Source organism: Corylus avellana, chromosome 4 (genome assembly GCF_965113065.1).
Source record: "Corylus avellana chromosome 4, dhCorAvel1.hap1.2, whole genome shotgun sequence".
Taxonomy (NCBI): domain Eukaryota; kingdom Viridiplantae; phylum Streptophyta; class Magnoliopsida; order Fagales; family Betulaceae; genus Corylus; species Corylus avellana.
In genome coordinates, this window is record NC_142493.1 from 5,467,794 (window position 1) to 5,482,037 (window position 14,244).

Here is a 14,244-nt window from a genome sequence, read left to right on the forward strand (position 1 = left end):
ATGAGTAGTAGAAATCCGAAAGCCAAACGGGGGAAGAGGCTCTGGATGGGTACTTTTACTAACTCTCTGGAAGCTGCCCGTGCTTATGATGAAGCTGCAATGATTCTGTACCGTTCTTGTGCTCGCCTCAACTTTCCAGCAGGGTTGGATTCAACGACGACATCAAACTACTCTGAAATACCCTTGAGGAATGAGGATGGAGAAAGCATTGCTACATCTTCTGCTGTTGAGGAGGATCTTCCAGAGCTTTTCAACGATGATTTCTTTAAAGACATGGGATCATTTTTCGAGGATATTGGTCAATTGGGGTGTCTTGATGTCAACGATGATTTCTTTGATGGGATCATTTTTCAACGATGGTCAATTGGGGTGTCTTGATGTCGACCAATGTGGGGCACCTTCCGGTGTTAGTTAATGGAGTATAAGAAGGATGAATGGATACTTTGATTCATGATTATTATATTTCAGATTTGACTCATTTGAGGGTATGGCAATTTAGTTAGATATGCTGATTTGTAATCTTTATAGTTGATTCTTTATAGCTTTATGTATATAAGTGATTCTTCATGCTGATTGGGGAATTTAACTTCTTTTTTCTATGTAAGTGATTCTTTATAGGTTTTAGATTGGGGCTTTGGGGTATATAAATTTACACGTTGTAAATGAATGACGGGATAATAAACAAAGTTTTAGTTGTGTATTTTTCTTATTGCTTGTCTTGCATAATCTTGCATAATACACACTATGTTCAACTCTCTTCTCTTCTTACATTGTTAATGTTTTGGTTTTGATGTTTAACGATCTCTAAGAAGGAAGAAGGAAAAAGGAAAAAAGTTTTGTAGTATATCTATTTGTTCAATAAAATACATAGTTATATTAATGGTCCTCTATTTAATTGCTATCTCTTGGTTTAGAGTAATTTCCATCTAGTACATGCTTAAATATACTTTTGTTTCTCCTCTACCTTGTTTAGATTCTTTAATGTTTGATCTCTTAAACAAAAATCACTGATTTGCTGCACATAGCAACCATTACACTAGAAAAAATGTTGGTGCCACATAATTTATTGTCTGTACACATTGTTTGTCCTTTAATTTAATGGCTTAATTGTGATGCAGGTTCATTCATTCATGATTTTAAACTGATTTGTTTCAATCTGAACAAGTATGTTTAGGATTACTGCATTTCTATCATGCATCATACTAGACGTAATTTGTCTTAAAACTCCTGAATTTCAAACGTAGGTGAATGTTATACTACCTTTGGGCAACATATGAATCATTTCAATTGTAACTATCATGTGGTTGACCACAAAATGTAAAAATCTAGTGTTCATAGAAGTTATGTGAACTTGCGGCCATTTTAGAGAGATTAAAAAGAAAAATTCTGTTTGGACCCTTTGATAGATGAAGATTGATGCCGAAAAGAATGATGGAATATACAAGTTGCACTAGTTGGGTTGTTTTGGCATGGGGTTAGCACTTTTAGAAACAATTTAAAATCATATTGTAGTGGGTTTCACCTAGTAGCATACTCTGATTTCATCTTTGATTATGTTTGTTTGGGTAATATTTAGTTTCTATCTTCTGATGGAATGGTTTGTGCAAAAAAAAAAAACTCTCCATTATTATTATTATTAGTTTTGGATGAAATAGAAAAGCACATTAATCTGTAGATCATTTCATTTCATTCCCACATATTATTATTGTTTTGTTGTCTATTTTGGTGAAACACAGCTAAGTTTTGCAACATATATATCTTTTTCTGTTCATTGCATAGCTCATGAATAATTTAAATCTTCTTCCAAATTAAAATTTCAATTGTGTAGGCTATTATAGAATACTGACATGGATAGTTGAAGTGCATAATCCGATTTTTCAACCCTCAATTATTTGAAAGTATTTCATGAAGTCTCATTCTTGTACATGACATCACCGCTTGATGCATGCGTGTGGTAAACTATTGCTTTGGTTGCAGTGAGTAGTAAATAACCAGTTGGTTGAAAACATTGGCTGTTCCCTTGATTTTTTCTAATTGCATCAATAATTTATCAAGTATTCAACAATCTTGGGATCCTTTTCTGCAGATAGAATTAGTTTGAAACCTATAACTCTTAATAAACCTTATTACCTGTCAAAATAATAGACAAGTTTACCCACTCTATCTATGTACTTTTTAAGGCCTGAGTCACTAGACTAGAAGCCTCATTATTTGCAAATAAAAGAATTCTCCCTCCTTCCTATATTGTATGGTCTTGTTTAGAAAATCCAATTTTTTGGAAGGATATCATTTAATGCACTATCATTATTTTTTATTTTATTTTATTTTATTTTAAACAAAAAGGGAAAATACCAAGGTTGCTTTTCAGTGTTTCTACCATGTTTATTTGTGAGATTGGTCTTCTAATTGTTTACTTCAGTTTATTTAGATCAAAATTTTTAGTCACTAATTTGGCCTTTTTATTTCCCCAATTTAGTTGGGATCAAAGCTTAGTTGAGTTATGTGGCCCTTTTTCATTTCTATCAACTGTTATGTGCATCTAGTTGAAATGTGGGACATAGATCTAGTCTTCTTGCCCATATTTATACCATAAAATGTATATATCTTTAGAAATATATGGTTTTAGCTTTCATTCTAGATGATGATACACAAAAGTTAGGCTGCTAGAGTTATGATTGTTGATATCTTCTTGTCAACGACTCTCTGGAAAATATCTATACTTTCTTGATAGATCTAGTTTCACCTATCCTCTTTATGCTCTGATTTATATCATAATTTTCAGAAAGATATGATTTTATTTTATCTCTAATTCTACGGAGTGATACCTAAAACTTCGGGGTGTTCTTGCATTTTTCTCTGAATTACCCCTTTGGGAATGGCTAATTTACTTATTAATTTATCACATCCTCATCATTTAAGGTCAAATGTAGTTAGTGAGATACTCAGGTTCTTTGTTCTTATAATCTAAATATTTTATCATTAAGCTGTGACTTGGATTAGCAATTTCATTGTTTCCAGAGGCAGAGAACTCAAATTAATCTCCTCCTTCCCATTTATCCTCGTTTTGTGAGAAACAGAGGACTTTTACCACTAGTCTACTTCCAATGTGCTTGACTATTAGAATGGATGGAAAAATAAAATTTGACCAAAATCTTTCAAAAATACCCTTACTTTGGCAGTTGAAAAAGTAAATTTACTCTCTCTAATTATTAATACTATATTTGTATAATTTTTTTTTTTTTTTTTTAAATATCAAAATAAAATCTAAGGTGGCCAAACCAACTCCAGCCCCCATGGGGTGGTTCACGGCCTTCCTTGTGCGAGCCACCCCTCCTTGATTTTGGTTTTTGGTTTTATTAGTTGTATTAAAAAATCATGAGTATCTTACATGCTAATTGAAAATGCACATGCTTTTCACGAATTAAAGGACGTATGGCAAATTTATAGACTGAACTTGATAAAATTTCTCAAACCTAATTTAGACTTTAGAGTAACGCCAGATATTTAATGGTGCTTGGAGAGTTTTTCATGTTTAGAAATGATGAAAGCAGGCTGCTGCCTATTGCCCTCTGAAATTCTTACTGAAATGAGCACTTGACCTGTTGTGGTTAATTTTTTAGCCTGGCATAATGATCTAGCACAATTAAAAAATATTGAGAGATAATATTTAAAGAATATATATATATATGGAGGATAAAAAAGGAGGCAACTCCAAAGTTAACACGAGGCTGTCTTCATTGAAGTATCCGTTGAGTCGTTTTATTCGAAAGAAGAAGAAATGCTTTCTTGTTTCCTTCATCGATCGTCGGTGCTTTAACCCATTTTTTTGGACATCATGTGTATTCGCCCACCATGCAATTTATTGGACGATCCATTAAGGAACCTTAATGTGGATTCAAATTTTTCTTATTTAAGAAGAAAAAAAAAAAATCTTTTTTAATAAGTGAAACTAACATGTGAAATATTTAAGATTAATGACGAGGATAGACATAATTCGAACAAAGGACCTTTATCTATTAAATAGAGTAGCAGATAATGGTGTGAAGAGTAACATTACTCATTGAGTTTTAATGTGATCTGTTTTTTGCAAATTGAAATATCTGATTAATATAAACTCAACTGACGTATGTAGTTTTAGAAGTAAAAAGAAAAAGAAAAAGAAAACGATATTCTTAATTTATACTCATTTATCATACTCATTCCACAATAGATGACGTGCCGTATTTTAAGTAGTTTTTCTTTTATTTTACTTTTTCCACTTAAAACACACCACATCAACTAGTTTAAAATAAGTGTACATGTCGTCTCTCTCTCATTTTAGAAATTAACATACTCATTCTACAACAGATGACGTGTCATGTTTTAAGTGACTTTTTTTTTTTTATATATATTTTTTTAACCACTTAAAACACAACGTCAACTAGTTTAAAACAAGTTTATTGTCTCTCTTATTTTAGAGAGAGAGGCTCCAAATTCTATCTAGAGTAAGGTCTTTCCCCCTCCTTGGTGAGGTCCCCTACTGCCGTTGATGTGATCTATAAGGGAGGATGGATGATTTCTCATCTCTCCCTCCTCATTTTTTCCTTTTTCTTTTTTTTTTTCCTTGGTGAGTTCTTTTTTGGTGTTCTTCCCCAAACAATAGCGCCAAACCCTCTCCACCGCATTGTCCACCTCCACCCCGCCATCCGCCGGATATGTACATCAAGGTTCTTATATCATATTTTTCAAAACTCAACTTACCTTCCTTTGCCAGACCCAACATGACACGCACCACTCCATCGTGTTCACGGGTGCCATCTACCTCAGCCACCACTAGCCGCATCTCCATTTGACATCCACCAGCCGGAACGTGGATTTCACACTCCGAATAGCCTCCTCAAAATAGAAGTATTTCGAAAATTGTAACGAAATTTAACAGAAAATTCTAATGAAATAAGATAATCGAAAGAAATTAAAAATTTTATACCCTTAATGTAAAAGTTTTTGAACTTCAAACAGTACATTCCAAACACAAAAGTTTTGTAGGATTTTTGTGAAGTTAAAAAATAAAAAAATAAAAATAAAAATTGTCTCAAATTTAGAAATTGAGTTATTATATTCCCGTGTCACTTTTGTAACAAAAACGTCCTTGTCAACGTGGCTTTCAAGATGCAAATTAATCAAGAAGACGTCCTTGCTATTAATTCCTTAAATAATTCTGAAAACGATGGAGAGTGATGTTTTTGCCAACAAGCGGTTGTTTGCATTCTCATACGCTGAAAATAATCTGTCTGTCAATATCTTGACCGCATCTGATCCTACTCACCACTCCCAAGAAACCATTGGATCAATCAGTACCCACAAATTCGATCTTGTCTCTCTCTCTTTCTCGCTCTTTTACTATATATACAGATTTTTGGGGTGCTATATATTTATATCCATTAGTTTCTTAGCAAAATCAATGGCGCCCACAGCAGCAATTTTCCTATTGTATCACCACAGATCCCCACCACCTCAGCTTCCTCCACCACCACCTGCAACTTCTTTGGGGCTCAAACTGGCAGCACTGAAATGGGTTTCAGAAGAAAATCCCATCTGCAAAGCCACATTGACAGCATCAGATGACAAACAAAAACATGGCAATGTTGATCCTTCTTTTTTATTGGAAAAGAGCTTTGAACAAGCTCTTCAACTCAGCTGCTGGTAAACATGACTAAATTATTGTACAGGTCCATATATAGCAGCTCCTTCTGTGTTCTTTACTTATTAATTACCAAAGAGATCGACAACATTTGTGCTGCTGTTGTGCATGTGTGAAGTTGTCTAGATGAAGATTATCTTATATACAGCTAGATTAAGTTATTCTTCTTGTTTTTCAATATATTTGCTAGTTTTGTTCATAATCCCATTACAGTTTCAGATCCAAAACTATTGTTTATGGAAGTTTTAAGCTTAATTTTTGATGTATACTAGGCTACTACTAGTAGCTAATGTCATGGTTACCCGATGGGTCTATCGTTATAATTAAGTGAATTGAGTTATGATTCATCTATATATTCCGATACCTATATATCAACACAATCCGAATCAGTACGATATAATTAAGGCTTTAGTAGATTAGAGTTGAAGAGTTTGACCAATTTAATTAAATGAGTCGGATTATTTTTTAGATCTATATAATCTCATATACATCTATATCTCTGGACACAACGAATCCTAACATATGAATACGAATTGAAACGTTTAAGTATCATATATATACCAAAAGAATCAGCAACTTTTGTGAGAGGAAATGGGAATTGACACCACTTGAAGTGGCATTTTTACCAATTTTCCATAAAGTATAGAAAGTGTAATAAGTGAAACTGAAATGCATGCCATTTTATGCAAGCTAGGTGTGAAAAATATAATCCAACAGAGGAGCTCAAAAGCCAACTTAACAAGGACAATTTTGTCATATCAAACGGATTAAGATTCCTTCCAATTACTCAAAATTTGAGAATCTCATGCTACGAAATTGTGGCCTTTCATTTTAAATCTAATGGTCTATAAAATGCCAGCAACTGCTTTGTATAACCGAAGCATTAAGCTGGCTTTTGTTTTACCGAAGTTTAAATGATTTTATAGACTATTAAATTTAAAATGAATGGCCAGTTCCTTATATATATATATATATATATATATATATATATATATATTAAATCTTTTATTTTAAAAAGTGGTTAACAATTATTAGAGTTACTAATTAACCGTCTAGGCGGTTACGGTTAGCGATTTTAGCCAATAACTGTTAATCGTAACGACATTTTCACCTCTAAGTATGACAATTATATAGTAGTCTACTGAATAACATTGCTACTTTCAGAAGTAAAAATATTATGTTATTATTGGCGATTAGATTAGATTATATTAGTAAAAATATTGTCTCACTTTTGTTATTATTGGTGATTAGTAAAAATACATCTTTCTTTCTTTTTTTCCTTTTTTTTTTTTTTTGGAATTTTCTTTTCTTTTTCTAGACAAAAGCATGGCTTAGCAAAAATATTGTTGTTTCTAAAGGGCAGGGGGAGTGGAGGGGGGTTGGGGGAAAAGCATACAGTTGTTTACATTCTCATTGGTTGAAAATAATCTGTCTTATCATCAAGTGCCACGTAAAATCGTTTATCCTATTTTACAAACGGCGTTTCGCCTGTAACTCACACGTGTCTAATCCAGTCTCCGTAATCTGTACTTCCCAAACCAACGTCAGCCCAAAACCACAGGTAACTCTGAAAACGGCAACGAGCAATAATCACCCGCACTCAATCTCACCACAACAACGTGCATGTCAAGATACTATCGGTTGAAATAGTCAAAGCCAGAACCCCAATCAAAGGACCAACCAATATTCTCAACCTATTCCTGAGCTTCCAACATCTTGAACGCATCTGATCCTACCCTAAAACCCAAAGAAACCATTGGATTACCCACAGATTGTTTACCTCTCTCTTACTATATATAGAGATTTTTGGGGTTTTATATATAATATCCATGTGTTTCTTGGAAATCAATGGCGCCCACAGCAGCGATGCTCATACTGTGTCACCACGGCAAATCAACCTCCCCACCATCTCAGCTTCCTCCACCTCCACCGCCACAAGCTGCAACTTTTTTCGGGCTCAAACTGGCAGCACTGAAATGGGTTTCAGAAGAAAATCCCATCTGCAAATTAGAAAGATCATCATCAGATGATGACAAACAAAAGCATGGAAAGGTAGTTGATCCTTCTTTTGCATTGGAAAAGAGCTTTGAAGATGCTCTTCAACTCAGCTGCTGGTATTAGCGTTTGGTGGACCGGCCGGGGATGTAAAGGCCCATTGTTTTCTGGAGGTGTTCTGTTTTTTTTTTTTTTTTTTTTTTCCCTAAAATCTAAATTATGTGTATAACAAATCTTGCTTTCTAAATGTATAGCTCAATAGCAGCTTCTGTGTTCTTCACTTATTTGCATGCACGCGCCAATTTGTCTACAATCTTATGCAATCTTACGTTGACATATAGATTTTAATTAAGCTAATCTTCTTGTTTTGCATGTAAGGTCTTGAGATTTTGTATTTATAGTCGGAATTGAAGGGTTTTTTTTTTTTTTTTTCTTAAGTATATTGGTGCACACATGCACTTCCATTTGGATTTTAAAATTATGGTCGGATAAAAATTTATTAATAATCTATTTATAGATTTGATGGTGGTTTTAAAATAAAAATAAAGAGTTGCACAGAAAGGGCGTGTGGCTTACACACATCCAATGTGTTCCCCGTACGAAAAGAAAAGGTAATGATGGCATTATTCTGAATTGGGCACGTGTCTCTCCCTATACATTTTGAAGTCCACGCGTGCGTGTTCCCTGGGACTTTGATGGGCGGTCAGGAGCATAGACCATATCCTACCCAGTCCAAGATTTAAGATGCCAATATTCCGATCAGTGATTCAGTAGGATCACGAATATCCCAATACAGATAAAGATTGATTTAATTTTATACGACATACAAATATTTAGGGTTAGCAATTTTTAACACAATTCTGAAACTCGACACAACATTAGCGGTTAGTGCGTTAAGATTAAGAGATTGAATTCATTTATTCAAATGAGTCGGATTATAATTGATTTTTATAATCTTGTACTATACATTGACATGACCCAATGTATACATTGACATGACCCAATGCTTACACGCAAACACAAATTACAATCCTTAAAATGTATTTAGCCACAAATTGTCATCCTTAAAATGTATTTAGCTTGAAGAATTGGAGTATCATTCATTATAAACATATCAGCAACTTTTGTGAGAGGAAATTGGAATTAACACTGCTTGAAGTAGCATTTTTACCAATTTACCAATTTTTCAGAGTAGAAAGTGTATACAAGAGAAATGCTACATATTACATTTTTCACCCTCATCTCACTGTGTTAAGATGGCAATTAGTATTCATCAGTCTTTTTTTCTTTTTAAACAAGAATTTATAGGCATTGTTACATTAACTAACCCTTCATTGCTTGGGAATGTGGCGCGTAGCATTACTAACTAGATGTGAAAAATACAATCAGCCAGAAGAGCTCAAAGCCAACTTGACGTGGACAATTTTGTCCCCACAAGCATGATACCAGTCAGACAAAATATAAACAAATCCAAGATACTTGCACATTTGTTGCTGTTATTGAATCCAGCAGGCGCTAATCTTATCTTTTATTTCAAAAGCAATCGTCTACTTTTATCTCACATAGTACAAATCAGAACATAAAAGAACTACAAATGAGAGATGCATCGTTTCAGCTCAATAATGGGAAAAAATGGAATTGGCATCAACAATTATATTACCAGGGACCACTCGCCGAAAGGAAAATCTCTGATGGGTCACTAACAGTGCAAGTTGTAGCACACTGAGTTGCACTCTACCCATGCATTACACAAGTGAAAGCTCTCCAGCAGGAATCGATCTCTTGACAAGTTTAGCCCAAGCCTCATTGGTCTCAGTGATGACTTTAAGAGCATAATCCTGTTTATCAGGCAAAAATTTAAATAATAATAAATAAAAAAATACGCTATATATACGAATGGGAGACTATAACAGAGTAACAATAACTATAATAATAATGATGACGATGATGATGCTACGAACTAAATTGTATATTATTATTATGCTATGCTATGTACTGAATGTATATTCCTCTTATGAATCATGAAATGGTTTCATCTTGTGTCTTTTCTGTTTTTATTTCTATTTCAAAGATAAGATAAAGAAGGCAGTAAAGCTCAGATGAAGACTTATTGGAAGTAGAACCATATTCAGCAACCAAACCAGCTGAAGTGGTAGGCATCTCCTCTCCCAGATTTGAAAGATTTGAAAAAGGAGGAAGAAGGAACAATCTGGAAATATGAAGTAATCTGCTATTGTCTTTAGCCCTTTTACCGCGGGTGAGCTATTCGTCACTTTGGACATGTTAAACATTTTGAAGATGCAACGAACAAAAAGAAAAATAACCATATGTAAAAAGCATGCACTATGTACTATCTATGTCAATGATACACACAAGTCGAATAGAAATCAACTTTGGCAAGATACAGTACGTGTTAAAGGACATCAAGAATAAAGAAAATTTAGAATAATAAAATGCTATAAATAAGAGGGGTAAAAAAACCAAATTGCGCACAGTAAGGTGCGAACAGGTCTTGTGTAGAAAATGACAAGCCTCAGAGAGCATTCCAAAGTTATCAAGCATCGAAAATCAGACAACTAAAAAGAAAAAATACCTTGTTTGCTGCCTTGTTTCCAAGACCAAACTTGTTAGCAGGTTTTCCATCAGGGATCTTGTAGTCTCTGAACCAATCCCTAATTGCAGTGAGAGTGCCCTGAAGATAAACAATAACAGATTAGATGCCATGGATTTTGCTCGCTGTGACTGTAATTGTACATTAGGGACACACCATACCACTAGCTTTCATATTGGCTAGACTATGACAACCAATGCTTGAAACAGTTTCATTCTAGCATAGTCTTGCTTTCTCCAATATATTAGCCATTTGTTCATAGATAGACATGTCTGTTGACAATATGCTGACTGAGCTAATGGATTAATAATGTTAATAATATCTTTACTATTATGCTTATAAGACGAGCAAATCATGGAAAAATTAGCTGAAATAGTCAACCCAACGAGCCACATTTCAACCACTTTGGTTCCACAACAAGGAACGGTTTACCACCATTTTGCTTTGCATACATCTATAACTTTCTCTTAAATAAAGAACTCGTAGTAATGTGATAATTACTTGATGCAATATCAGCCAACCTGCTAACTATCTATGGACCAACTGCCACATCTCCATGTTAACAACCTACTTCTCTAGCACACTTGTATAATTCTTACAACCTGGATGTTCCCTTTCTTTTTAGTGGATAATGACTTATCAACTGGAGATTAACATAAGCTGATAATCCCAATTCGTTCTGCTTGCATAGAGAAAGTAGAATCAATCCCTATTTGCAAAATATATGCTACAAATACTTCCAGACCATGGCTTATTTGTAAATTTTATGGTTGCTATTAACCATCATATAATTACTAACTGGTATTGTTCCATAAAACATTACACGATGCAGTAATATAGTTTCTATGTTTTAGTAAGGACATAATGACTTAGAGCATAACCAAAGATATTACAACACTCAGCACAATAAGAGTGAAGGGAAGCGGGGGAGGGAGGAGGTGTTAATTTGGGAATATATATCTAGCAAATTGGGCATACCGGGAAATGCTTCTCAACATCATCGACATTGTTAACAAGAGAAGCTCTTGGATCATCCAATGAAATTGCAACTATCTTCCAGTCAAGTTCTCCTTCATCAATCATGGCCAAAGCACCCAAGGGCTTAACTCTAAGAATTTGGCCAATCTTTCTCTGACTTTCTCCAATCTCGACAACATCAACTACAAATTAAAAGAAAGGATATTGTTCTGGACTGCTACTTGGGACCAAAAAATGCAAAAAAATTAAAGAAAGGTTGATGAAAAATAATATGTGATGATATACCTGGATCATTATCACCAAATGCTCCTTCGACTTCGGAGTTAGCAAAGGATGGGTCTTCCCATGTTTGTGGAAGCAATCCATAGTTCCAATTTATATTGTAACTGACAATCATATAACAAGATGACTCAGGATACAGATCTTTAAGAAATTAAAACTCAGCGGTATTCAACATAATCAAGGATGCTCATAAAGTGATAACAAACCTGATAAGGGGCGGAGACAGTGAATTTAAAATTACAACTTGCTTACATACAAAGATGGACATTGAGAACCCCATCTTTGTGTATAGATAGAGGCCATGAATGAAAAATTTTCAAACTTAAGAAGATGCACTATAACATATGTCCAGTTCAAATTTGAATTTACAATAAGACTGTTTGGATTCAAAAGAACTTACTATATGGCAGATAGAAATAAAGTTGGATTTATTGGTGTGAATCAATACTTGAAATGATTTGAAATGACTGGCTCTAGCCTATTTCCCACATTCACAACAAGGGCTTTTGCACACTCAACCAACAGCTCAGCTTAGATATCCTTGAATGAATGAATATACATAAAGATTCAAATACACATGTAATTTGGACAAACAACAACATACACCAAGAGTAAAACTAAATATCGAATCTCACGGATAGAATCGAAGCTTCCCCTTTTTCGTATCCTGCTTTATGGGAGTATATGGCTCATCAGTAGCAATCTCCATCTTCGCACTTGATTCTTTGGGAATTTCGACAATACAGTTGAAAACACCATCACCCAAGTGCAGTGGAATATCATGCCAAGGAGAAACCTGCAACAGTAAGCAAAACTTTCTTCTTTCAATATTAGTAGGTAAAGGCAAGGAAAAAAAAACGGTGTTTTGATTTTATCTTATAATAAATCATTTCTTTCTTTCCTCAATCTTTGTCCAAGCAGAAAACAGGGGAAAAAAAACTAAAATCCAAAATCATATTCCGTGTTTAATAGGAAACAAGAAGAGAACCCTCAACTAGGCCAAAAAACTATATTACTTGTGTGGAATTCGTTGTTTTATCAGGCTATGAAATTGAAAATCCTAATATAACTTATTTATTTTCTCTTTACTACATTTCCTTGACAACCACCATCTTCATTTAAATGATTAAAAAAAAAATCTGTCGTTTTTCATATCTAAAACTAAATAATTGCCTTAACTAGACAAAACGGTCTTATTATCCTCAACATAATGCAGCTTTCACAACCCTCGGTTCCAAATGGTACATATTCTCAAATCATTACTTCAGCAAAAATTATCAGCCTCTGAAACACTCAAGCAACTAGAAATACAAAACCTCTATGATCAACGGACTTTCTTTCCATTTTCTATCAATTTTCATGGTTAACAAAAGTGCTTAGAATTAACTGCAACGTACCATCAAACACAAAGATAAGAACCACAAAATCTCTCTCGAATCAACTAGCTCGTACGAGATTTAACTTCCCGAAATATCACTGAACGCATCCAATTTGGAAACTCCGATATCAAAAGCATGAATTTTCATACTTTCCTCCCTACATCTTCTCACCAACCAAACAAACATTTTTTTTTCATCAAGTAATTCAAAGAACCAAACAAACATTAGGACGGAAGAACTACGACAAAGCCAGCCAACAAAAATTCTTCTTTTATTAAACCTATAGTTAATCTTCCATTTCCTAAATTTCTTGGAAACCAAACAATGCGACAAATGAAAATCCCATATAATTAATACGCAAACCTCGATGGGAAGAGAGAAAGCACCTTCTTGCTCGAATTATCGACGAAAAAGACCCTGTAGTCTAGGGTTTCAGGCTGACCCTCCTCCTTGATCTGAAGAGCCTCGGGGTTGTAAATGGCACGACAAGTGAACAACCTCTTAGCCCCCCTCGGGTTCTTGAAGCAGAGGCTGTTGCGTTTCAATAGCAACGGCCTCTTGAAAAGCAAGCACGAGGCGGTGGTGTTGCTCGCTACGGCTATGGCTCTCGTCGTCGCCGCCGCCATTCTTGGTTTCGCCAGGAAGAATCGTGAATGTGAGTTGAGACACAGAGTGAGAGTGAGAATGAGAGCAAGAGCCACAGAACAAATGATTAATGAATGGCGATGTGGCGATACGTGATTGGGTGGCAGTATGTTATGAGAGATTCACCCGTGAGTGCAGGAATATGCTCGCGAATGAGTTTGGCTTGCTCATAAATTGGGCTCCGTTTGGCAAATGATTTTTGCCTTTATTTATTGTAGTTAAAAATGATCGTAAGTACTATAAAGTTAAGAATTTTTTTGTATTGAAAAAAAAAATAAAAATTGTTATGTAGTAATTTTTTTTATTTAAATAATAATAATAAAAGGTTAATAATATGATATAAAAAGTAAAAAAAAAAAAAAAAAAAAGAATATTTTGATGTTGATTTTTTTGGTGAAATTGTGCTTGAACAGTGTCAACCAAACAGGGCATTTTCTTCAAAAATTGACTTTACATTCAAATTAAAGGTGCGTTTTGGGGTTGCGATTTCGCAAGAATAATCTATGTTTTTAAAAAATATCGCAAAACGTAAGGGGTTTAGTAGTGCAATTTAAAAAGCATTTAATTTAAAATAAAAAAAATTAAAAACAAAAATTGTGATTTCTATAAGCAGTCTAAAGGGTGCTTATCTGAAAATGCGCGAATTTAAACAAAAATCACGATTTCGTATAACA

General features: G+C 34.3%; 2 protein-coding genes across 2 annotated transcripts; one reads left to right on the forward strand and one right to left on the reverse strand.

Moving 5' to 3' along the window:
* LOC132177908 (ethylene-responsive transcription factor ERN1-like) lies at positions 1-378 on the forward strand. The gene has a single exon (XM_059590387.2). The coding sequence runs from the start codon at positions 1-3 to the stop codon at positions 376-378; it is 378 nt and encodes a 125-aa protein (XP_059446370.2).
* An 8,791-nt stretch (positions 379-9,169) lies between these two features.
* PPA6 (pyrophosphorylase 6) lies at positions 9,170-13,702 on the reverse strand. Its single transcript, XM_059590047.2, has 6 exons — positions 13,312-13,702; positions 12,182-12,342; positions 11,550-11,650; positions 11,265-11,446; positions 10,269-10,367; positions 9,170-9,513 (listed from the first exon to the last, which is right to left on the reverse strand). Exons 1-6 carry the CDS (start codon positions 13,549-13,551, stop codon positions 9,421-9,423), a joined length of 876 nt encoding a protein of 291 aa, XP_059446030.2. The 5' UTR covers positions 13,552-13,702; the 3' UTR covers positions 9,170-9,420.
* Positions 13,703-14,244: the final 542 nt, after the last annotated feature.